Raw genomic sequence first — 26,472 nt, forward strand, 5'->3', positions numbered from 1 at the left:
CCTTTGTCACTTTGTGGATTGCTGTAAGGTCTCCTGAGAGCAGCACAGAGCCACAGGGATCTCAGGAGATGGTAGCTACCATGCTCATGTTTTCTCTTCTCTTGTTCCCGTTTGAACTCCTGTTTATGTAACTGAATCTTTGCCACGGATTTCACAGGACTAGCTTTTCATCCTCTCTTACTACTGCCCTTCCAGCCTACTATCTGTACCCTGCTCAATAAATTCAATTTTTAAAAATTGGGAGGAGAAGGAAAGGTCACTCAATGGCCTTTTGATTTTCTAGGTGCAACAAAGGATTCAATGACTTACATAATAAAATGCTGCAAAAGGCAACCAGATCTCCTGAAATGCTCACTTCTGAGATGTAAGAAGATTTTTGTCTGTTTATGACTTGCCTTTGCACTGGAATCTAAAAAGTGCAGGACTTGTAGTCTGATTGACATGACTCTCAGGAAAAGAATATCAGCAAATATAGCCAGGTAGGAGAGGCCCTTCTAAAATAAGCAGACAAATTCAAACCAGTTGCATCAAAACTGGACTATTTCAGATAAATGATGCAGCATTTCTTTGCTTGGAATTTGGTATTTCAGGTGCCATGTTTCCAACATATCAATTATTCAGAACTGTTATTTACTGTAAAATATATTTGGCTTCATGAAACCTTTTAATAAATAGTAAGCCTAACAGGAAAACATTTGCAATGAAGCTAAGAAAATAGCATAGGCTTAATAATTCTCTTTAGACTGTCAAATAACAGTCAGTGAAAAAAAAGAACAGATTGATATGAAAAAAACACCAAACACACAACAAAAAAACCAAGCTATATAGATACAACTTCATTGAAATACACAGAGGGGAAAAAAAAAAAAAAAAAAAAAAAAAAGTGGTTTAGCTACTAGAATTAGCAGTACCCTTCAGGTCACTCAGAGAAGGAAATACCTGTGACCTGTCAGGATGTGCAGGGTCAGGCACTCTGATTGCAGATAAGGCTGAGGGAGCCAGGGCAGGGTGAAGAAGGTCAGAAGACAGAGGGGTACTTAGCTCTGCACACTGGTTTAGAGAGCTGCTTGTGGAAGTGTTGATTTAAACAGCCCCTTGCTTTTCACATACTGCACTGATGCTGGGAGTAGCAGAATGAGTGATTTTGTGGGAGGGGGGAAAAAGAGAAAAATCAGTACTTTATTTTAAAGCTTATTAAACAATGCAGAGTTGCTTCACAAAAGCCAAATAATTTTAGGTGCATTTTACCCACAGAAGTCCAACTGCAGCTTTAGTCACAGTCAATGTGTACAGAAAAATATTGGTTGACCATCCTGGAGAGACTGAACAGCATGTAATTCAAAAAGGAGTGCCATTTAAGCAAAAATTTAGCAAATACTGAAAAACTGCAGATAACAGGAATGTTTCCTGGCTGAATCACAAATTGCTCAATTATGCAATTTTTGGTTCTGAAAATAATATTGCTTGACCAATTCTACTGTTCATGATAAGCTTTCAGAGTTTTAAAACACTTTTCAAAAGACAGCTACTTTCCTATACCTCTAGCAGAATCTATCCCTATTTAGAACATATGCTTTCCTAGATAACAGAGAAGAAAAACCCTCAAAGCATTGTATTTTCCTGGAAAAAAAAATTCAATTAGGAATTGTTCCACAGAAGTTAATATAGCTGCACAAACACAGCTCACAACTTTGCATTCAGACTGCATTGCTTATTACATTAAACTGTTCTGCCTTCTTCCTCCTCCTATGAGGGGAAGGATCAAACTGGAGATATTTCTACAAATTTTATGCAACAAAGATGGAAAATTTAGGGGGAACAGATAATAAACTGCAGCATTTTTTCACTGGGGTTATGATAGCTTTTCAATTTCATAGGCAAGGAGGTACAGATCCTATCAAATATTTATTCCTGCTCTGTGTAAGTGCTGTTCATCTTCTAAGAAAACCATTTGTAAGAGAATAGTATTTGGTCCAATGATCATAAATTTTGTATCAAAGTTAGCAGTTCATAGCTTTAATGCTCAAGCAGTTGTTCTTAGTGTCCTCAGCTAATTGGGAAAACATTTTCTGCTTAATTTAGAAAACTTGTGGCTTGCATGACAGCATCAGATATATTCTTTTGAGAAATAGGGCTGTTTTACCAGCATCAGAGGCAAGAGAAACCTTATGGTCCAGCACATACAGAAGCAATTTTAGGCTGGGCATCTTTGCCAGTCCAGTTGGTGCTTTTCTGTGTGGTTTATAACAGAGAACTCCTAAAAAAAAAACCCACGGAGTTAGTATATGCTTATATGTACTTCTGTGTTCTGCCATTTTCCCCCCTCAAAGTGCCACAAGAAATAATGTATTAATAATTTGCCAAATTCTTATTTTCAACTCAAAGCTGTTTTTTTTTTATTTAATTGCATGAGGACAGAGAATGTCTTTTATCACTTTCTAATATATTTCATAAGAAAAAAACAGGTGAGGCCAAATATTAAAAGAAAAATATTTACTTTCATGTCGTTTACAAGGTGAAGTTCAAACCTGCAAAAACATTTAAAGGTGAAAATAGTCATTCACTTGGATGTAATAAATAGTCCATGAAGACCTGTGCAACCACCTTGTTGCAGTAGCCTTGCAGTGTTAACAAAGCCAATTTTAAGTTGTGACACTGGCTGTGAAAGATAAGTGTGAATCCTAAGTACCAGCACAACAATTAATATTAAAAGGAGCTGTGGCTCAAAAGATTTACTACTGTACTTCTAGTTTGTAGGTAGAGTCTATAACAAAATAATAATAACCTGAACTGAAAATCCACAATAGTGATCATACTTAATCAAATAACGCTGCATCAATTAGGTTTGTCATAAAAAGTTAATTCCTTGGAAAGGATGTTTGATGTTTATGAGAGGGCACTACAAAGACAACTCCTTAACCTTATAGCATCTTGCTCACCAACAATTGGTGAGTTCTGCATGAAACAAACATTGGCTATTTATGGGAATTTCCTGTATCTTTTCCACAGTGCTCTAAAGTAAAATTGCTGTTAGTAAGTTCCTATAAAGCTTATCTGAAATATAAGCAACGCCAGCAAAAAAATGTTTGTGAATTTTTAGGTATGAGTAGCTCTTGTGTTAAGATCTTTCAAAGAATATTTTTTTTTTCTTATGCTCCATTTACAAAGGGGCAAATGATTGAATTTGCTTCACTGAATTGAACTTATACAGCTTCCTGCTGGGTTCTGGGAGCATTTATGGCACACCACCTGGAGGGCAGCTGCTCTTTTCTCCTAGCCCTGAATATCATTAAATTTCAGCAGCAACATGACACACTGTAGAAAATTTTGTTTTAAGGCTGTACTCTTCTGTGCTGTTATTGTCAAGAGCAGAGAAAAGCAGGGGGGAATTTTTGGAAAGAGAGAGTGATAGATTTCACTCCCTGTCAGCGAGTGCCCACAACCAGGAAAAGCAGAAGGACTGGAATTATAAAAGGTATTTTTCTCCTTTTTTTTTTCTTTTTTTTTTTTTTTTTTTTTTTGCTTTGTTTTGGGTTTTTTTGGGAAGCCACTAAGAAGACATGCATTTCAAAACTGTAATTCTCTTTGCATAAATATAAATAGCTATGGCCTGGGATGGATCATTTACAATCCAACTTCATATTTGAGCTGCAGGATGTCTTCACTTAAAAGAGGAGATAGCAGTTGCTGAGCTTATCTTGAGCATGTGAGTGACATTGGAGCAACCTGGGAACTAATTTTCTTGTAACTGTTTGCTTAAGCATTTCACTACCTGATTAAGCCTGAAGAAAACATTGCAGTAAATACTGCACAACACTTCTTTTGCCTGTGCCTTCCACCAAAGGTACAAGTAACTATGGCTCAGACCCTCTATGAGTTGGGCACATTTTGAACAGGTTTTCCTTTTTTTTTTCCCATTACATTTAAGAAAGCTTTTTTATTAAAAGGAGAGATGATACAGAACCAGATTATGGCGACTCACCTCTGTCACTTTGCTTCAGCTCTTCCCTCCTCTGGCTTCCAGCCTGTAAGTACTAAACCAAATATGAAGAGAGGACTGAGTTCCCCTGGGAATTACAGACTATGGCCCTGCTATCTCTGTGCTTCTTATATTCCCTGAAGTCTACACCAGTCATCTTGATGATGCTAATAGGAAGCTTGGCACAATGATCAGCAACAACAGTCTATGTACAGTAAATGATATCGAGGTGTTTATCTGCTCAATTTTTTGTTATAAAAAATTAGTGTTTTCCAATAGAATATGACAACTGAATCCTATTTCTTCACATTTTAAACCTCAACATTTCCCTCTCTCTTTCCATATTGTACCTTTCCTCCTCACTCTCTTTGCCATTTGCATTAGCTCTTCATTACCCTCTATTTCTTCCTTAGTTGATCATTATAGTGCCTAATAGCAATACTAATGTTGCATCCAAAATGACCTCGAATTTTCTACAGTTGGCTACCAATAAATATTATATATATATAAATATAAAGTATACAATATATATTATACAATATAAAAATATGAACATTATAGAATAGATAACATGTGAGAATATTATATATTATAAATAAATATTGTGTAATACAAATGATTGGCATTAGCTTCTCAAAGCAAAATCCAGAAAATGATTTTTTGTCATAATTATGTTATTACTAGAAAGGCATTACTTTAAGGAGCAGTGAGAATTACTGTTGCAAACGAGAAAACCTCAATAAAGAAAATGGAATAAAGTTAAAATTCACATTTCTTGTTGATTTAACTTAATGGTCTGCTTCAAACAGAACAGTTGATAGGAAGTTATACCACTTATTTTCAACTGAAATACCTATGCTCTCCTGCTGACATTTTAAAATCAGAAGATTCGTGATTGCAAAAAGCAGTCCTAGTTTTTTCTGCATAATCTTTCAGAATTCACAGTGACTACAGGTATTTTCACTCTGGAAACAACAAATGACCCTTGACCTGTACCATAGCACCACTGTGCTAGGAATTACCCAGCCTCTGAATCAGAGACACCAGGTCATCAATAAATATTGTGGTTTCCCTAGAGAGACAGTGAAACAGTGACTTTACTTGACTTGGACTAGATGGCTTAACACTATAATTGAGACTGGTGTTCCCAGATGGCCACTGAAACTGACTAATGTTAAACTTTCTTACAGGAAAGAAAATTGTGTGTTTGAAACAACTTTAACTCTTGAGTATTAGTAGGAAGACCTGATGAGTATTGATGTTGGCAAAGCATCAGTGGTGTTGCCATCATATCACTGAGATTACACTAAGTAAATACTTCAGAACCAGCACTTCCAGTTGCTTCATAATCCCTGATTTAAATACAAAATTACTTTACTGTCTGAGGGAACCAAAATTGTCCATTCTGAAATCCAGGAGGGACTTAGGTAAGAAAAAGGCAGATTCCAAAGGATGATGCTAAACTGTCTGGAAACAAAGCAGACTTTCCAGAATTTTCCAAACTCTGTGCTCAGAGAAACTAGAAAGACTTTTTCTATAATTCAAGAAAACTTGTAGTTAGTGAAGCTATTGAGTTTGTCTGTATATTTCTTCTACCACAGCAATCTTGCTGTGAATGAAAACCCACATACAATGAACATCAAATAATGGATTTTCAAACTAGCACTGAAATGAAAAAGATCTTTCTGGGTAAGACTGGTGTCTAGGTAAAATGTAAATTCAATCCCTCTGCGAAGTAATTCTGAATAATCAGCAATCCATACAAGCACTAAAATGTGTTACCAGAATAACACAGAAATGGAACAACATGACAATATTTATTTCTGCTTGAGAATAGAAGTAGATGGCTCTCCCAAATAATTATTTGCTTCAAGAGAAAACTGTTCACATACAAAAAAAAGGCCCAGAAAACATACTTTCTTTTCATATGTGTCACTCCTTGGGTTGGCTCCAATTCAGAACCTTACCCTGTCCCAAAATGGTAGAAATTATGTTGCACAAGCTGTCATTTCAAATGTGACTTCTCAGCATGCTTATGCATTTAGACTCAAGACCGTGTGGTCAAGAGTCCTGGATTGACTTGTTTATGTCTAAATTGCCAAATGAAAGGCTTGGAGACCACTCTGAATTTGTGTGTACCTGGTCAGCTCCTCCCTTTCTTCTCTTGCAGTTTGGGAGTGAAGAACAAAGGAGCTGCAAAGGTATGTGAATGGGTTGAGCAGCCCTCTGTTGATCTTATTCACAAAAGATTTGACACTTTATAGAGAATCTACCCTGCAAGGTGAGGAACATGCTGGACTAAGTTTTTACACGAAGAAAAGTTTTGAGCATGTACTCAGGGTTTGAGGCAAGTCTATGCTTTAAGAATTGTTTCCTCCATATACTACATGCACAGCGCAAGTATTCCTTTACGCTGAGCAGAGAGATAGACAAAAGAGGCTCTTCCAAGGAGAAAGGAGAAATCAGGAAGGGTTCTAGCTCTCTGTACCATACTTTTCTGTTCAGCAATGCAGGGGCACAGAGAACCCAGATACTGTAGGTCCCATCTTTAAAACCTTGGAAATAATTCATTACCTCAGACTTCACCTGTTTGTGAGGTATCAGCTGCTGTGTAACTTGGAAGCACAATTGACAACAGACTCCTGGTGTATTGTTGATTGAAGACTTTGTCAAACTATATGATAACCTGTAACAAATATGTTCTGTTTGCTGCTCTGATTTAAAATTCCTAGTGTGGTAAAAATGAAAAATAAGATCAAGTGTCAGCTGAGTAACAAAGTTCATTAGTAACCATGTCTTGTGTGCAAAAACTGGATCCAGGCCATGCTGCCACAAAGCAATCGGTTTTCTAAGCTTGCAGGATGCTGTAATGAAATGCCTGATTTGATGAAGTTAGAAATGTTATATTTTCATCATTGTGTAATAAAGCACCAGAAAACCTTCAAGCCTCTAATGTTACTCAATATCTTGGTGTTAATACTAACAGTGTACTGTTTGCAACATAAGAGGATGAGGGAGGGCAGACAGGTTGGTCTTTTGGTTTAAAGTGAACCTTTTCCAAATAAATGCAGCCTCCAGCATCATTAAATGACTGGTACAGTCAGGTTTTTGCATGCACCTGGAACCTCCTAGTATGTTCCATAAACAAGAAATAGTGGATAGAATAAGGAAATGCCTCCCCTTTTTCATTCAAAGCAAAGGTTATTAGAGGGAATGGTATGCTGTTTTTTTGCAGTTACCTATTTTTGGTGAATACTTGGTAATTTTGTTTTATTTTATTTTAAGGACTGTGAGAACACAAGGTGGTTTTGATAAGAATTTGTAATGTACTTTTATATGCATATACATTTGCAGTTCTGTAGTGGCTTTTATTTTAAGGCTATTATCCAAATTTACAACAAATTAATAAAAATGGAAAATCAGAACCAGTATTAACTGAAGCATTGCTTTCCCAGAGTCCCAGTCATAGTCAGTGTATTTATTTCATTCCTGTGAATTCAGAGGGGTTTGTGTAGGAATACAACAACACTTCTGTGTGCCTTCCTTGTTCAGATAATGTACAATTTCTTGTGACTGCTGATATTATCTACTACTGGGAGGTTTGTTTGTTTGTTTTCCATTTGGACAAAAAGCAGGCAATGAAATGATTGTTAGATGTACTTATTTTTGAAACAATGGTAATAGAAAGATGGGCATAAGAAAACAAGGGCATAAAGAGCTTTATAAAGATCTTTACATAAACTTTTTCTTTCTCCATATACATACACATATTATGTGGTTTGCTTCTTTGTTCAGTAATTTGCTCTACTTTCCATTTCCACTGTACAGCTGTTCCACTTCTCTCACCCAGATTTTGCCAGCACAAACTCAAGTGTGGGATTACCACTGAGAAAAGTGCCTGGAGGGAGAAGTCAGGGCAGCCCAAGAAGCCCCATCCCTAGGTTGCCCAGGACAAGCTCTGCCCAAAGAGGCCAAGGTAGGATGGATGGGGACACAACCAGGGGACCTGACAGAGGCACTGGCTTGAAGCTCCAAGTAGTTCCTGCTGACACTTTAAAGCTTCACAACTGTCTAGGTAGGAGGTAACCTTGTATGAAGCCAGCACACACACCACTGAGATAACCAGCTTGGGCTCCACACATCACCCACAACATTTCCACAGCTGGCAGGGGAGAAAACATGGCTAAAGCCAGCCTCTGAGTTTTTCCTGGTGTGTGGTTCCTGACTGATCTGATAGGACAGGTCACACTATGGCCATGCCTCTGAGTATCTTCAACTTCGTGGTTAGGAAATTAAATGGGACTGGGTAGCATTTAGGGCAATACCCTCCTTAGCATAACTCATGCAGAATTTTGTAGGACCTTGATCACTGCATAAGTCCTGTAAACTAAAAATTTTTCAGACATACACTGAAGAGTGGCTTCTCACTTGCTACAGAAAGGCAAAGGGCAGCTGAGCAGCAGATGCCAATCAGGGAAGGACACGGGACATGAGCCTTGGCACACACCTTTTCTGCAGGTCAGGCTGCTGCTTCCCTCAAAGCAAAAAGAAAGTAAGAAGAGCCAAAGTACCAAAACAAGCCAAAGAAAAAAAGCCAAAGAAAGTACCCTGTGTGGGTTTTATAGATTCAAACGTCATTTGGTTGAATGTGAGGATGAGGCCTTCTTCCCACTCTGCTTTGGGAAGAAGGAAAAGGTAAATGATGAATCTGTGCGTCTGCATCTATTCAACTGTGATCATGCTTTATATCTTTGTTAGGGTATATTGCTCTGATGTCTAATGCTACACCATTCTGTTCTGCATTTTTGTCATGTCCTTGTTAAATTCTCACATCCTAAGAAAGCTGCTGAACTGAATAGACTTCCCTCCCCTCCACCTCCCCCCCAAAAATAGCAAGCAAATCCAATGCAATAAATATGATTATCATTCCAGACTTCATAAAGAGAAGCTTTAAGCATATAGCATACATTAAGTACATAATGGAAAAAAATCCTATATGTCATGAATATCACCCCCTAAGCAGGTTAAATGGTTCACATGACTGTGAAATATTATACAGTGAAACATGTGTGCCCTAGGAGACTACCCTAAGGCACTGACAAATACTTTACAACATCAAATTACCTGTATTAAGCAAAGCAAACTAGCTCTGCAATTTAACCAGAGATGGTCCATAATTGGTTCAAGCTACAACTCTTTTTCCTAAGAGACCTTCCATAACACTACAGATTTCAGTATCTATAGACAAACAATATAAAGGTATACTATGATGAATAAACTATCACTTTGAATTGTTTTTATTTTTGTGGAAGATTTCACACCAATCAAATTATAACATTAAAAATATTTTTTCTTTTTAGTATCTTCTAACTGCTACTAATATTCAAATAAAATTAAGGTAATATTTTATGTGTTAAAGTCACACATTGAATTAATGCATTTCAAGTGTTCAGTAGAAACAAGTAAACATTTCTACTTAAGCAAGCTTTGTAATAGTAATTTCTGATATCAAATAATTGCAATATAATCTCTTATGGAATCCCTTTCACTTATTTCCAAGCACAACTTTCAGAGACTTTTAGTAAGAGGCACAGCTTATTATTCTCCTGCCGTAAGAAGAAAAAAAAAAAAAAAAAAAAAAAAAAAAAAAAAAAAAATTGGTAAAATTGGCACTGGGGGCTTTGGATTCATTATCACACTGATTTTCCTACCCAATGAGCTCAGTTTGCAAGTAAATTTCTAACTGCCAGCTGCACAAACTCAGCCTGAGTCCTGGATCCCTTCCATCTCATGCATCACCACCAGTAATAAATACCCTGTATGCCAGAATATGCCTTCCATGGCATCTGTGCAATCCCAGTGCCATCCATGAATTTGCACAGGTGTTGCTGGGGGCACACGTTTGAATCAATGGGGTTACACACAAGTGACAGAGGAAGTTGTCAGCCAAACAGAGCTACCAGTACTACAATGAGCTATGGGATGGAAAGGACCCTGTTTGACTTGCAGAACTGGGTTTTAATCTCCCAATGAGGAAGGAAAAGTTATTTTTGACTTGAAAAAAAAATTCTAAAAAGCTTGCAATGTGTGTGGAACACCCCAACATTACTTTTACTCTGTTTCTTAGTATATAAAATGTCTTTGCAGTATACACAATGCTCAAAGAATGAGTTTGGGATTTTTAATAGGTTGCATTTTGCAACCAAAATGATATGAAGAAAAATGATAACTGGCACATCTTGTTATCACACTATCTCCTTAAGATCAGCATGTTGGAGCTGAAAAGAAATGGCCCATCCTCATTGTCCCAGGGAGACAGCACTATCACCCAGCAATATTTTAGTGGTGGAGCAACAACCCAGTGCAGGACACAAGACCCAAACACACTCACTCAACCCCAGTCACACACCCTGCACAAAACATAAGCTGAAAGAATAAGGCTGCTTACTAAATGTTTAACTGCTGTATTGGTTCAACAGGTACACACAAAATGTTAGTCCCAAAAAGTCTTTATAGATCATGTCAATGAACAGTGGTCAAATGTGGTTTCTAGATCTACCTATAGGCAGTGAGAAGTTCCAGGGCAGTTCTTTTGTCAGATTTCCATTACGTGACCAGGAGGGGAGTTGTGCACCAGCCAATAAGTTGAATACTCAGCCCTGGTAGAAGAAAAAGTAGGAGGAGCTGCTCCTGCTCCCACTGACAGCTTCTCTGGGCTCCAGCTGGACTCTTGCAACCACCTCTCTAGCAGCAGAGGGACTGTGCTGTCTGGTAAGAGGCTTCATTCTGTGTTGGCCAGCCAGCAAACCCCCACTATGCCCTGCACTGCCCTCACTATGGCTGTAGCCAATATACTTGTTACAATGCACTTGTTACAAAATAAAGATTCAGGTACACAAAATCAAGGTAAAGTACATTTGAATACTTTGCCTACCTTTAGTTCTAAATTGTTTGTAAATATTTTTTCTGGATTTTGACTAAATTAGTTTAGCCTCTGGAACGGTTACTCTGTTTCACAGTGCACCTCTCACTGGGAAATTCAGTTGTTACATCAGTCAGCTCTAGTCATCTACATACTTTTATTTTCAAAACAAAGGCTTTGTGGAAGCCACAGTCTTACACAACCTTGGCTCCAAGAGCCTGCAGCAGCTACCATACAGTAGCTGAAAACACAGGAGATGATAACATCTTCCTAGTGATGACAGGGAAGTTGAATTGCTCACGTGAATGAGCAGCTTAAAACAAAAACTCCAGGGGCAGGAGATTCACCAGATCCAAAAGAGCAGAGCCAGTGTGTGTGCCTTTCCACTACTGTATCTTGTATTAGTTAAGAAAAGGTAAACTCACATCTTATTTTTTTCCTCATGACTGCAAGGAATTTATATTTCAGTAAAGATCCCTGGGAAACGTGTCTGTGATCCAACCTCAGGTGTGACCCCTCTATTCAGAAATCATCATATGGTTCCCATTAAGACAAAACTCTCTTGACACTATACTTCTTTCTTCCTGCATTTTGAATCTACAGCTTGTGACTGAAACCACTTCCCACACCTTGCAGAAGGTGCGGAAGCTCCAGTTTTCCCACACGTTCCCCATGCAAAGTCATTTTGAGCTCTCCAGACAGAAAAACTCTGCAGCACAATATAGAACAGGCATGAAATAGATATCTGAGAGATCACAGCAATCATCGTACTACTTGTCTTCAGAGTTAGCACAGTAAAAATCTCAGCTTTCACTTTATTTAGATCTAACACAGAGAGCAGAAGCTGTAAGGAGAAGAAATATCCTCCACATTTTCTAAAACACTGTTTCTTCAGCAACCAAGCTTTTTGGTTTGGTTTGGGTTTTTTGATTTTTTTTAACCCACATCACATTCTTGCTTGGTAGTCAAGATCTTGCAAGAACAATGTAAATTAAGCCTCTTGAAAAGATGGATCACTTTACCTTTCCAAGCATCAATGGGGGCACAGAAGGCCACATTCACTTGTATTCCTGTGTGAATTCCTGTGTATTCCTGTCTTCTGCTAGCTAACTTCAGGCTTTTGGAGGCATCACACCAGCTTCTAAACCCAGGGACCTCAGGGTTTCCACTCAGGGTATTATATATTCATGCTGTACTGAACTCAGGATAACATCATGGTACCAAGAAGCCCAGTGTAGATGCAGACCTGAAAAAAGCCTCCATCCAAGGGGGCAGGCAGTAAGCTCTCTAGTGAATTGCATTTTACCTGTGTTCTCCCACTTTCTGGGGTAGCCCAGCCTGCTTATGACCTAGATAATGGAAAGATGATTATTCATTTGAATTTCAAAAGAACAAGTAGTGGGCTGTTAACTCTGACTGCTGCACTCTAATAGGAATACACAGCATACACACATGCAATTACTGAACTGCTTTTAGAAGAGTAAATTATTTCACTTTAACAGTAATGTCTACTTATTCATGTACATGTTTTAATCAGGTTTCTAAAATCCTCAAGATAAGTTTTTATTGAGTGTGGCTATTATTTATCAGTCTGTTTTCAGCTTTGTTATCTTCCTAGCATTATCCCTCAAAATAAAACAAAAAGCAACCTGAACATAACACTAAAAAGCATGAGAAAGCAGTAATACTGTTTAGATCTAAAAGATCACTTTGAGGGAAAATTGCAGTGCTGCCAAGACACTTCAGAAAATGAGATACAACAGAAAAATAGAAAAATTGAATTTATGAAAATTATGTAATGCCCAAAGTCTCTTCAATTCTTCACAGGGGTACACATTCCAGATAAGTCTGTTGTAACAATGGTGGTTTTAATGTACACCAAAGCATTATTAGAATTACCTCCTGGTCTCAGAGTGTTAAATGGCAGATTCTGTCAGCGTTGTGGATGGAGTTCAAGTCACCAAGATGTCTTATTAATATTGATTATATGGCTCCCATTGGAATTGACTCAAAATTTTCCCAAATAGTTAATAGCTCTTGGAAAATGCTGATTTGGCAAAATAGCAGGATTTTATGAATTTATTGGGTTTTTTCCTTTCATAGGAAATTGAGGAAACATTTCATCTTCATTCCATCAGCATGAATTTTATGGAATTATATGGCATAATGAAATTTCCCACAGAAGGTGAAAAACTGACAAATTAGAACACTTATTTCTTTCATTTTGCAAAAAACACCACAATTTCTCTCTGGATTCACAATGTATGTAAAAAACCTCAGTATTTCTCACAGGGGTAATTTTTAAAAAAAATAATCTGAATACCAATATTTACAGAAAAATACTAAGAAACAGGATTAACTGAGACACTTGGTATATGCTGGTGCCATTTTAGTAACAGTCCCAGCAGCAGTTCAGCTGCCTTCCCTGGAGACAGCCAGCCAGCTACATATCTCCCGCAAGTCCTGTCCAGATTGTCATTATGAGAAGCACATTCTCACCCACTATGAAACCCTTGCTACACAGATAGCACTACAGCATGGCCAATCTGAATGAGTCCTCACTCACAGCAAAAAGCACCTAATTCATGGCCCTCTTGGAAGGAATGTCCTGCCTTGCCAACAGCCCTCCTGAGAGAGACTACAGCTGCAGCACAGACTCAGGCACTCCTGAAGGCATTGCACCCTCTCCTCATGCAGCTTCTCTAAACTGTAACATTCTATGACAGGCTGAGAACTCTACCAGGCAAATGTTCCATTTTACCTCCTACCCCAAAGGATAAGAATATGGGGTGTGTTTGTACCATCAGGTGCAACCACGAGGAATGAGAGAAGTGGCATCAAGCCTCAGAAAGAAAGTCCCTCCTGGGGGCACCCATGGAGAGGCATAGGGGTATTTTTCAAATTACAAATTCACAGTGAAGTAACTGAACCTTCTCAACCTATGACCTTTCCCTTAACACTGTACGGGCAGCTAGAGTCAAGCAGAGGAAGCGACAGGACACTATGTATCTGCCTGTTGGCTACCAATTCAGACTCTGCCTGACGTCTGACAAATGCAGCAGACACTGATAGCTCTAATGCATCCATAAAGTTAAAAGAGGTGAATGACTCTTGGGTTTTTTTGTGTTCCTGTAACAGCACTAGTCACTCTGCAGTCCTATGATATCATAGTCACATCATCCAAACACAGTAATTTTGCTGTGGTCTGAGGAAAATGAACCACTGTGCTAATTAGATAATGTACCAGGAGACCTGCTGCCCCATTAGAGCCAGATCATAGGATGTGCTCTGACAGAAGAGAAGCTGTGCCAGGCCTCATCTCTCTCACTGCCATCATGTCTGCATCCAGCCAGCAACCATCACAAAACTTATTAAACTTCTGTCTTGCTAATAACTCTAAACAGTAGCTAGAAAAACACAAAGGGACCCACAAAACAGTATGTGAATTCATTTTCAGTACGTGTTTTGCAAAGCAAAATTACCACAGATGAGTACACCACTGACTTTAGATTTCATAAATTTTGAGATGGAAAGAAACGTGGTATTATCCAGAGTAGCTGGATCCTCTTCAGGCGTTCTGCAATAACCACAACATTGTTGGATAACTGAACGCGTTCTGGAAGAGAAGCAAACAAGATCAGATCTGTTAGATGCTTCACTGGAAGTTTTCACCCCTTACTTTGGGAAAACGGCTTTTGTCGTCTGCCTACACCCCGCGGGAAATGCCTCCAGGTGGGCGTCATGAGCTCCCTCATTCAACTCACCTCCGCGGGCAGCCTGGGCATCCCCTGGGGGACAGGGGCCCCCCCATTCCCGGGCAAGCCCCGAGGAGCAGCGGGCACGGCCGCCCAGCAGGCGGGGACCGCTGAGGCACCATCCGCAACCGTGGGCAACCGCGTCCCCTCGTCCCCCTGGCCGTGCCCTGCCCCGCGGCTTCGCATCCCAGCTCACTGCCGACAGGGCAGGGAGGCAAGCCCGGAGCTCCCGTGAGAGCGGGAAACCGGGGCGCGTTCCTCCAAGGATTCGCGGTCACGGATCCGCTACAGAGGAGCGGACCCGCGCCGACGACTATCACGGCCGCGCTGCGGAAGGCGCTCACCCCAGGGGGGAGCCGCGTCGCACAACCGCGATCGAGAAGCAGGGGAAGGCGGCGGAACCCGGCTCGGCCCAGCCCGGTGAGGACGGTACCGGTGCTGCCCCACTCCCCCCCAGAGGGTCCGTCGCGCCGCCGCTGTGCCGGCCGCAGAGCGCCAGCGCCCCCTGCCGCCGCTCCCAGCCGTGCGGTGCTCCGCAGCCCCCAGAGGTGAGCGGGCCACAGGGGAGCCGCCGCCAGCCCCTTCTCCGCCTCGCCTCACGTCTCCTCGCCTCGCCGCGCACCGCTCCGGTCTGCTCCGCGCCCGGCGGCAGCCCTCAGCCGAGGCCAGCGGGCGAGGCTCCCCGTGGCGCCGCCGCCTCCCGGGCGACGGGATGCGCCAGCAGGAGAGGCAGCAACCCCCTCCCCCTCCGCCCCCTGTGCGGGGGGTGTGTCAGGGCGGGGGGCGGGGGCAGCTAATAAAAGGGATGGGCGTGGCCGGGGGCGCGGCCGAGCGTCGCCATTGGCCGGGGGCCGCAGTGATGTCACCCATATGAGGCGCTGATAACCAGTTGGGCGCGGAGCCGGGAGTTTGGCAGAAGGGGGTGCGCGCGCGGCTCGGCGCGGGGCGGCGCGAGGCCGGGGCAGGGGCAGAGCGCGGCGCCCAGCGCGCACCAGCCCAGCCGCGCCCCAGCCCGCCCGGCCGCGGCGGCCGCCGGGGCTGCGGGCAGCAGCGGGCAACAGGCAGCGGCCGCCGGTCGCCCCGCGGGCTCCGCCTCTCTCGCTCGGCTGGGCTCCGCTGGCAAGCGAGGGGCAAGGTGCGGCGGTGGGAGGGGGCGGCGGAACGGCTTTGTTGGTTCCGAGGGGAGCGGCGCGGCGGGAAGAGCGGCGTTTCGGCAGGACCGCACCATGGTGCAGCAAGCGGAAAGTACGGAGACGGAGAGCAACCTGCCCCGGGAAGCGATGGACACAGAAGAAGGCGAGTTCATGGCTTGTAGCCCGGTGGCTTTGGACGAGAGCGATCCGGACTGGTGCAAAACGGCGTCGGGGCACATAAAGAGACCCATGAACGCGTTTATGGTGTGGTCTAAAATCGAGAGGAGAAAAATCATGGAGCAGTCCCCGGACATGCACAACGCGGAGATCTCCAAGCGCCTTGGCAAGCGGTGGAAAATGCTGAAGGACAGCGAGAAGATACCTTTCATCCGGGAGGCGGAGAGGCTGCGGCTCAAGCACATGGCCGATTACCCCGACTACAAATACCGCCCCAGGAAAAAGCCCAAAATGGACCCGTCGTCCAAGCCCAATGCCAGCCAAAGTCCGGAGAAAAACGCACCCACCAGCAGCGGCGGCAGCAAAAGCGCCAAGAGCTCCAGCAAGAAGTGTAGCAAGCTGAAAACCTCCTCCGCCACCTCGCCCCCCAAGCCGGGAGCCAAAGCCTCCCACCACGGGGACTACGCGGGGGACGAGTACGTCTTCGGTACCCTGAAGGTGAGCAGCAAGACGGTCAAGTGCGTCTTCATGGACGAGGAGGAGGATGAAGATGAGGAGGAGGACGAGCTGCAGCTGCGAATCAAGCAGGAGGCGGAGGACGAGGACGAGGATGAGGAGCCGGGGCCGCAGCAGCTGCGGCGGTACAACGTGGCTAAAGTGCCGGCGAGTCCCACCTTGAGCTCCTCGGCGGAGTCCACCGAGGGGGCGAGCCTCTACGAGGAGGTGCGGGGCGGCGCCGCGGCGGCGGGCGGTGGCAGCAGACTCTACTACAGCTTCAAGAACATCACTAAACAGGGCCCGCCGCTGCCGCAGCAGCCGCCCGGCCTCTCCCCGGCCTCCTCCCGGTCCATCTCCACCTCGTCGGCCGGCAGCGAGGAGGCGGACGACCTGCTTTTCGACCTCAGCCTCAACTTCTCCCAGCACGGCCACGCCGCCGCCGAGCTGGGGGCGGGCGCCGCCGCCGGCAACCTCTCCCTCTCGCTGGTGGACAAGGACCTGGACTCCTTCAGCGAGGGCAGCCTCGGCTCCCACTTCGAGTTCCCCGACTACTGCACCCCGGAGCTGAGCGAGATGATCGCGGGCGACTGGCTGGAGGCGAACTTCTCCGACCTGGTGTTCACGTACTGAGCGGGGGCGACGGCGAGGGCGGGCAGCGAGGCAGCGGCGGAGCTGGAGCCACGCCACGCCGGTGGTGGTGATGATGATGATGATTAAAAAAGTCTTGTTTTCTTTAAAAAAAAAAAAAAAAAAATTATCGAAGTTAGTTCCGAGCCCGGGAGTTGTGATTTTAATTTTTTTTTTAATTTTATTTTATTTTAATTTTTATTGCATTTGGTGATCACAACAACAGCAAAGGCAAATGGGACTGGGGGAAAAAAAAAGATTCAGAAGGCGCTGTTTGAAGCTTGTCGGTCTCTGATTGAAGGCTGGAAGATGGTCTGCAAAGAAGTCTTTTGGCAGCACAACTGTTACTCAAGGGGGTTTGTGGATTTTTATTTTTTTTTCCCGTGAGAGATCTTAAAGAACTGTTCTGATTTTTTTTTTTTTTTTTTTTTTTTTCCGAAAGGGACCATTGCAACTTTTTTTGGAGGGAGAAAACTGATGTCTTCTATGCATCCGATTCTTAACAAAGCTGCAGGGAGCTTGAAAAAATGCAGACTGTACAAACGCTTACAAATAACTGAACTGACTTAAGATCAGAGTTTACTTTTCAGATCAAATTGTTTATGGTTTTACAAATGTGATTTCTACTTGCCAACTTTTTTTTTTTTTGTAACTTGTTCCCTTATACCTCCTTGATTGAATACCAGACAGCCTAGACCTCAGTACAAAAAGGTATTGAAACATTTTTGATACATAACAGACCTCAGTCTTTTTTAAAAATTAATATATTTTCAGGCGTATTTTTGTACAGTGAAAAGGGAACATTCTTGCTGTGTTTTTTCAGTAAGACTTTTCAGGCACTTCTTCCCTTTTATTTTCTTTTATTTTCTCTGTTTTTAGCATGCAAGTTTGTTGGTACGTTATGTCCTGGTTTTAAAAGGATTAAAATTTTAAAAAAAATAATCCTTGCATCTAAAGGCCTTGTGGTTTTAAAAAAAAAAAAAAAGAAACAAACACTTTTTTTGTACAGCTATAGTTCAGATTTGTTCAATATTTGTAGGTAAAGATTTATTGAAAATGGTGATATAGACCTCAGAGCTGTTATCTTAGTTTAAAAGATTGTATATGTACTGTACTATAGTAGGACTTTATGTATCTCATACGCTGTGATATGTGGATGGGGCCCCAGATGGAAGGTATGAAACTGGATTCTCGATTTTAGCAAAAAAAAAGAAAAAAAAAAGAAAAAGAAAAAAGGCACATAGTTTAAAAAGTTTCTCATGTTGTGCAATATAATCTAAAATACAGACCATCTGCATATTTTGTAGCAAATGATGGCAAAAGCAGACTTGTGCACTGTCAACATCATAGCCTGTTTTTTTTTTTTTTTTTTTTTTTTTTTTTTAAATGCTGAAAGTCTGTATCTTGACAATTTTAATAAATCAGCTGGAACTGATAGAAACTCGTATCGCTATTAGTGTCTGTAGAAGTCACACTGAAGATGCGGTGTTGTCACAACTCGCCCGCGGAGGAGCGGTAGCTGTAGGCTGTGTTGTGCATGACCGTAGCTAGATGGGAAGAGTAAGGACTGCTTCTTTTCTTTGCCGTTTTTTTCACCTCCCCTCGCCTTTTTCTCCAATTTTGCTCCGCGGGGCCCCGGTGGATGCCCGCCGGTGGTGGAGTCACTGTCGGGCGGGGCCGAGGCTCGCTCACTGCGGCCCGAACTGTATCGCCGGCAGCTTGGCTCCCCCCGGGTGTTTTCGGGTCTCCCCTGAGAGTGTCCGGGGAGGCGGGTTCCGTGCGGGGGGGGCAGGTGGGGCCGGGCTCTTTCGAGCTCCGGGGCCGGTGTCCGCTCCCACCGCCCCCGCGGGGGACGCGGCTCCCCCCGGGTAGATTGCTCCTGCTTCTCTCCCCGCTGTGCTTTTTTCCTCCCTCTCTCCCCTTTTTTGACGAATTGCCTGAGCGAGACTTGACGCGCAGATGCCGGCAGTAGCGGTGCTGCAGCATCTCCTCCGCCCCAGGGCAGCGCTCGGTCCGGCGGGGTGGCCCCGGCCCCGCTCCGCAGAGCCGCCCGCCGCCCCGGGAAGGGGGAGAGGGGAATGAGCGAGGGGGGGGGTACGAGATTCTGCGGTAGGTGAGCAGACTTTGCCAGTGTGTATTTTTAAATTTTTTTTAAATTTTTTTTTTTTAACCTTAGGAGCCATCAGATTTCAGTTGTGCTCTCTGAAATAACTGCTGATGGCAATAAACAGACTCACATGGTGGAAGCTTGTTTCTCAAGAAGTTTACTTTTTATCTGATAGGCATTGTTAATTTTTTTTTTTTTTTAATTTTTTTTTCTCCACTAATTAATGATCCAGCTGTTTACAGGGACATTTCACTGTGCTGGTATTTTGGTGGCAACCACTGCTACAGGCTTTCAGACTTGCTGAAATGAAAATCCTGCATACACATTTGTAAGGCATAATAAAACATAACATTAAAACCTGCATGCATGTTATGTTTAATCAAAGACAACTCTTAGGCATTTAAGTGGTGAGATATCTTACTTTAGGTTAGTTAAACTGGTAGTAAAATGATTAATATAATCTGATCTCTTTCTAATAATAATAATTAATAATAATAATAATAAAACACTCATGATTCTAAATAAAAGTTGTTTGGCCTAAATCTTTGCTATCAGAAAAAAGATATAGCATATCCGGGAACTCAAATTTATGTCTTGCATTGTGATAATTCTTTATGAGAAACTGTGTTTTAAAACAAACTTAATTACAATATACAAGGTATCCTTGGCAATGGATAGTCCTCAATAAAACAGAGTTTCTTGAATTTTCAGTTTTTGGTCTCAAGTGATTAGTGTGTTCTCCATGTAATAACTTAGAAATCAGATTGTAAACTAATGACATTTATCTCTTCTAAGGCAAAAGAGTGAAAGAAAATAGATACACTGAAGTGCTCTAGCCTAGCCATTCGCTATCCTGCTATCGAAAATCCATTTTTTGAGCTAGGGTGATGGAGTAAGTTGATCAGGTTCTAAGTCTTAAAACTGAGCCAAAATTCTCTTAGTAATTCTTTAAGCTATCATGAGAGTATGGGGACTTGTTCTTCCAGTCCCCTTCTTCTGATATGCATCCTTGTTTATTAAAGTGATAATAGGCAGTGTCATTAAACATTTGTGCTTTACAGATGTTCAATGAGTTATAAATGATTATGGTCAAATATGGGCTGCATTTAGTTTGCATTGTAATAAGGTCTGTGTCTCAGCCTATAAAAGTTTTGACTTGCATATATTTTTGGAAGATGTTTTTAAAATTACCATTTAAAATATTATTCAAGTATAATTGATTTAAAGGATCCATGTATAGAGCAGTCAGGCATATTTTAAAAGAGCAACAGGTCTACTTTAGTCAAATAATATAATACCCACTCAGTAGTATATCTGTTCTTCTAGATAGGAGTTATTCAATACTATTATCAGAAGAATATTTTGAGTGAAGGTATATAGGGCAGGGAGATGATTTTTGTCCAGACAGATGAGTTTCTTTTATTTCAGAGTTTATTGTTGCATATTGCTCAAGGAAAAATTAGGTAGTGTTCTGTTTAAGCCACTACACTGTTAGGGCTGAAGTCTGATGCTGTTGAATGCCTAAGCTCCTGCTGATCTCAGTAAGAGTAGAAAGCAATCTCCTAATCATGAAAAATGTCATCTGCTAAGCTACTCTCATATTTTTTGCTTTTGCCATCTCTAATAATATTCATACCTTCTGTTTCACTTTCATTTTTTAAGTGTACATAGGAATCCTTGTTGACATGCTAGAGCAGTCCTGTTACAGGCTTAGTATCTCCTATGGCCTTTTTTAACCACATTCTTTGAATTTGTCTCTGTACAATACTTCTCTAAGTGTGACAGGGCTCAGTGATAGAAGGGAGAAAAATGAGCTTTTTTTGTGTGGAAAGATAATTTGGTTGGTAACACTGAGGATGTCAGCTCATAAAACCTGTCAAACATGATGGTTCTTTTTAAAGTGAACATTTTTTAAAACTTCCCATTTTTCTCCTGTTGTTTTGGTTTTTTTTCTTTTTACTGTATTTTTCTTCTCCTCCTTTTAAGAGAACCACAACTAAGAAATATTTTTCCTTTCTGTGCAGTCTTTGTGATACACTCATTCCAAGCATCCTTTAAGTGCTACTTGCTCTTAAGGCATTCACTGTCATTCAGATGAAAGTTGTTCAAGTCTATTGAATGTGATTTGCATGCGTGCAGTCTGATCCTTCCCTCATGCCTGTTTGAGGAAAGTGCAACTCTGTTGTTACACCAAGGTAAAACTGGTCAAAGTCAGGGCCATATAATTTTTAGATGTTTAATATTCAACACAGTTCATGAAATTCCTTTTTACATCTTCACAATTGTTGCCTAGTAAGGCCTTAAACCTGCACTGGTTAAAAAATAAAACAAAAAAAAATTCTCATTGAGCTTAATGGGAGTTTTTGCCTCAAGGGCTGCTGGCAGGATAGGTGTCTTAGTTCCTCCTAACCTTCATTTTTAAGCATGGCCAGGAAAAAAAACAAACAAAAACTTAAGACAATGAGTTGCCTTACATTTCCCCTACTATCCAGTTGTATTCCTTTGATTTATTTCCTTTCCCCTCACCCACATCGAAGGCTGTGATTGTTTTTATTTTTCTTAATTTTTTTGCACACTACCTATACCAATTAACTGCCTAATTAGTTTTATCTTCTCTACATGGATGCAGTGAATTTGTAAGAGAATTTCACAAGCAAGTAGTTTTTTAGTGAGTTTAAAGTAAATAGAGTTTTAAAGACCTATTTTTATATTCAATATAAAGCACAAATGTGCAGAAAGTGTAGAATGACTTACAAAAAGGGAAACAAAAGTTCATAATATTTCATGTATAAAAGTAATACCTTCTTTGGGTTGAGATTCTCTTAGAAAACCCAATACTTATGCCAGTGCAAAGATAGGAATATTTTAAAAACTCTTAGAAAATTGTGATTGACAGCAATTTCAAAGGAATGACTTCTGTAGATACAAGGAGACCCCTAAAGCAATATGGATAAGAAGGGGTGAATGGTTTTCAATGATGAACAACAACCTGGAAGTGTGAGAATGGAGGTTTCAATCCTTATTAATTAATCAAATTTCTTCTTTTGTGGTTAGCTGAAACATCTGGATTTTCTGTGAAGTGCAATCTTGCAGGATGAAAAAGCGCAAGGGTGCCAAACTTCTAAGACTTGCCAATACACAGAAGCAAGTTTGACTTAGAATTACATGTTATTAATTAGGGCTTTAGATTTGGGGAATTCTCACTTCCAAGAAAATCAAGAGACCAATTTACTGCTTGAAGAAATTTGATCAAATAATAATGATTAATCCAGGAACTCCCATTGTCACAATTTGTTTTTGTTTCCATCGTCCTGCTTATCTCCAAAACCAACTTGCCTCAACTCCTGGCGAAGCCAGGGAGAAGAGTTATATGCCATTGTTAGTTCATTTACAATTTGTATCTGGTTTTGCTCTTGTACATATGTTGGCGTTTTGGAGTCTACATAAATGCTGTGATACTTTCTTTCTTCTTTCCTTTAATTTTTTTGGTGGGCTGTTTTAAAATGGAGGCCTGTTTTCCAGTGTGGGACTTTCGATGGTTACAACATTTCAATGATGTTGCATGATGGCCACAGGTGGGGGAAATTGAATGTTTTAGAGCAGTTTTTCAAGCATGACACTTTTAAAGTATGTAATTTCAAAGACTTTTCAAGGCCACATGAAATTAGTTTTCATAGCCACTCCAGGTCTTGGGGGGAAAAGCTGAAAAGTACTTTTGTTTAGAAGTCTGAGTGATGGTGGGGGGGAAACCTTTTCTTGAGGTTTTTGCATGCCAGTGCACGGCCTATTGCTGTGAGAGAAGGAAGATGGTAAGGCTGCTTGAGGCAATGCACTGGAGGACAAAGTGTTTTCTAGCACTAGAAAAAGAAAATGCATGGCAAAGTTTTGTCTTCTAGTAGACTATATAGCATGCAGAGTTTAGTATGTGTCTAAACAGTGTATGACATTGCTGTATCAAAGTTGTAAAATTAAGCATTATTTATTGAAAACTATGTATTTTTTTTGTAAAAACCTGATCACCTAGAGGATTAATATCAGTGACTTGTGCTAGTGCTACAAACTTAACCAGCTTCTTTACTACAGTACTTGATATGCAGTGTTAATGCTCAGGGTTGAAACCAGTCCACTCCAATGTCTTTTTTTTGCAAGAGTTTTTAAATAAAGGAACAACATAATGCAATTGTTCAAAAGACTCTAATAAAATTGTGTGATCAATCTTCCTAAGTGTTTTTATGTGGATTTTTTTTCCAGTGTTGCATTTGGTAAATGCAGTTCAGCTATGATAGTGAATCCACTCTTCATTCTGTGGGCACCCAAAGCTGAAAGTCAATGGGAAAGTTGTATCTTTCAAAAAACCCTCAACAGATGCTTATGCTCAAGGTAATATTTACAGAGGGTAAGTGCTGTTCTGGGCACACCTGAGAGACACTGAACCTAAGAATGAGACAATTAGCTTCCTTTTTTTCCTGGTTAAGACTCTGGATAATACAAGAAAGTATTTTATGATAAGCATTTTAGATATTGTTTTAAAGTTGACCATGAAAGAATGAAATAAGATGGATTATACGCCAGCAAATCCCATTTATCTCTGTATCTTTTTTTACAAACAATTTACCATCTAAATGTATTTTGGCATAGGAAAAAAAAACATTCTGTATTAAGATTCTAGTTATGATAATGTTTTTATGAGAATCCTGTAATCAATTCTTGGAACTATAAAAAAGGTGTTTTTAATGTGTTTATGTGGTGAAAGTTTGTTGTATATTAAATATTGTTTTATAGAAATGATGGAATTACATTGTTAAAAATTTGGAATTGCAATTAACAAAATCCATCTATTGCTGAAATTAACCTTCTAGAGCTCCTGCCTGCAGGCATATTCCCATATTCCAAAAAGTATACGAAGCACATCTCTATCTTGCTTGTATTAAATGTCTACTGTTGCAAGTTTTCATAGGGATGAAAATATCAACTGATCCTACCTTCCTTCCCACTGGGGGGGTTGTTGGTTACTCCAAATATCTGGGAGATAGTAGAAACATTTTAATCAACTTCAGCTGTAGCTGGTAGAAGTATTTAAACCTGTGGAGAGTCAATTCACCTATTCAATGGTTCCAGATAGTTTTGTATGACTCTCAGAGACAGCTCTTCCCACTGTTCCTGTTCTTTCCTTATCCCAAAAGGGTTAGCTGAGATGCTCCTTTCTAAAAAAAGAAAAAACAAACAAACAAACAAAAGCCAACCAACCAAATAAATGCAACCCAAAACAACAAACAAAAAACCAAACACAACACTTGTTGAATGAAAAGTAATGATTTCTCTTTAACTTTCCAAACCTATTGGTGACACTGAAAGCAATCTATATAATTTTTAAAATCTGTTGTAGTAGTATTATTTTGTGTGAATGGAGATGTATAACTGATGTTAAGTAAGAATGTGACATGCCATAGTAAAAATAGGAAGTTTAAGATGGTCATTGTAAATCAGTGAAATAAAGTCTTTATACACAGCCATCATACCACTATCCTTTCTGTACACACAAAGTTTCAAAAACCATTTCTAAGGTATCTTAGAGGGGTTTGAAGCAATTGAGGGTATTCCATGGTGTTTTGTTTTAATTCCCAGAGAATCCAAGTCCCACTATATAGAAGCAAAGACAAATTAGAAATCTAGAAGAAACCAAAGTCATCCACGTACGATCTCAAATACCTCTAGCTGAAGCCTTCTCTTTGGTTCCTCTTTAGTGACAAGTGTCATTACTGCATTGGAAAGCTGAGTTTCAGTTCTGCTATATCAAGTATTATTATTGCCAGAGGGAATTCTGGTATGACACATTGGGAATCCTTTCTACTGAGTGTTTGAAAGTTTCTGGAATGATAAACCTCAGGTTATCACATCTTAAAACTGTCATTCTGGAGGCATTGTGTGGCCTGGCAGATGGCTTAGTTTTATATGAAAGAAAGGGTAGAATTGAGTGTTTGGGGTAAAGAAGAAAAACATTTACTTGACATTTCAGTTTAATTAATAATATATTCTCAAGTTTGAATGTGAGGTTTAACCCTTGAAGATATGTGTGAAGATATGGAGTGTAACACAGACCCATGCAGATCCCCAGGCACATTTCCTTTAGTGCAGAGTTAACACAAGCACATGCCTATGGAGTTGTGTTTTCATTAAATGCTTGCTGAATCGACCACTCTAAAAGACATCCATCAAAATTTACACTTTAAGGTCATGAGAACTTAAAAAAAATTTCATATGTTGGACTTTAAGTGTTACCCCTGGAGTTTTGTAAATTTTAAGAAAAAGTTTTCATAGCCTATTAAAATTTTGGTAGAATAATAAAAGAAAACCACAAACCTACAAGTATCTGCAGCTATAGAAATGACAATTCCTGTGACAGTTCTCACTGTAGTCAGGGTAAGAAGATCTTTGCCCTTTCTGTTGAAATATGACGTTTACATTTATTGGCATTACTCTGACAGTTACATAAGCTGAAGTGTTTATGATAAATCACTTTTCCTAGATCTCAATTAACTTTAAATATGATTATTATCTTCAATCAAAATTGACTGATACATAACTACTTTAAAATGCAAGTCTGATTTTCTCAAAAGATGTTAACAAATACTAAGGGAGCAGGAATCATAAGCATGGAAGAACAATAGGCGGTCCAAGAAATGCAAAGTGAAAAAGAATTAAATAATTAGATCTCTGTTGTAATTGTTCCATTAAATTTCATCTTAATGTGGCATTTTGGCATTTCATATGCATTAGTTTGCTTTCTCTAACACAACAAATGGGCATTGAGTTAAAACTGCAAGAAATTGAGTTCAGAATCTGTTTCTCCAGTCAGTGCTATAACTAAGAACTTCTTTTTGTGTCTAATATTTTATAGAGTAGCTTACACTTGTACCTAACCTTTACTTGATGAGACTTAATTTGTCTGCATAATCTTATTGTAGTAATATTCCTTACATCTCTGTAAAGCCTGTCTTTCATTCACCTAATTTCATTCACCTTGTTCATTGAGTTTTAGCACTCATCCTTTCAGAGATCAGACCTAAACTACTCCCCTGACAGTAGCACTGCTGCGCATTGCCTTTCATTTTCTTTTCAAGGGTAAAAAATCACTGAGCAGTGGCTGCCTTCCACCTATTTATGTCCTTGGAAACTCCTACTGCTATCCCTTTTTTAGGCTCTGAACAGCCACAGCCTAAAACCAGCTTTGCTTTCCTCAGCTGTATGTGGTCATTCATCAGCTGTGGGTTATC

General features: G+C 40.6%; 1 protein-coding gene across 1 annotated transcript; it reads left to right on the forward strand.

The window, feature by feature from the left end:
- Positions 1 to 15,559: 15,559 nt before the first annotated feature.
- SOX11 (SRY-box transcription factor 11) lies at positions 15,560 to 23,422 on the forward strand. The gene has a single exon (XM_071741839.1). The coding sequence runs from the start codon at positions 15,883 to 15,885 to the stop codon at positions 17,092 to 17,094; it is 1,212 nt and encodes a 403-aa protein (XP_071597940.1). The 5' UTR covers positions 15,560 to 15,882; the 3' UTR covers positions 17,095 to 23,422.
- The last annotated feature ends 3,050 nt before the right edge of the window (positions 23,423 to 26,472 follow it).

The sequence above is a fragment of the Heliangelus exortis genome, chromosome 3 (assembly GCF_036169615.1).
Source record: "Heliangelus exortis chromosome 3, bHelExo1.hap1, whole genome shotgun sequence".
Taxonomy (NCBI): Eukaryota; Metazoa; Chordata; class Aves; order Apodiformes; family Trochilidae; genus Heliangelus; species Heliangelus exortis.

Coding starts and splice junctions, on each gene's coding strand:
- SOX11 (XM_071741839.1), top strand. CDS start 15,883: ATGGTGCAGCAAGCGGAAAGTACGGAGACGGAGAGCAACCTGCCCCGG.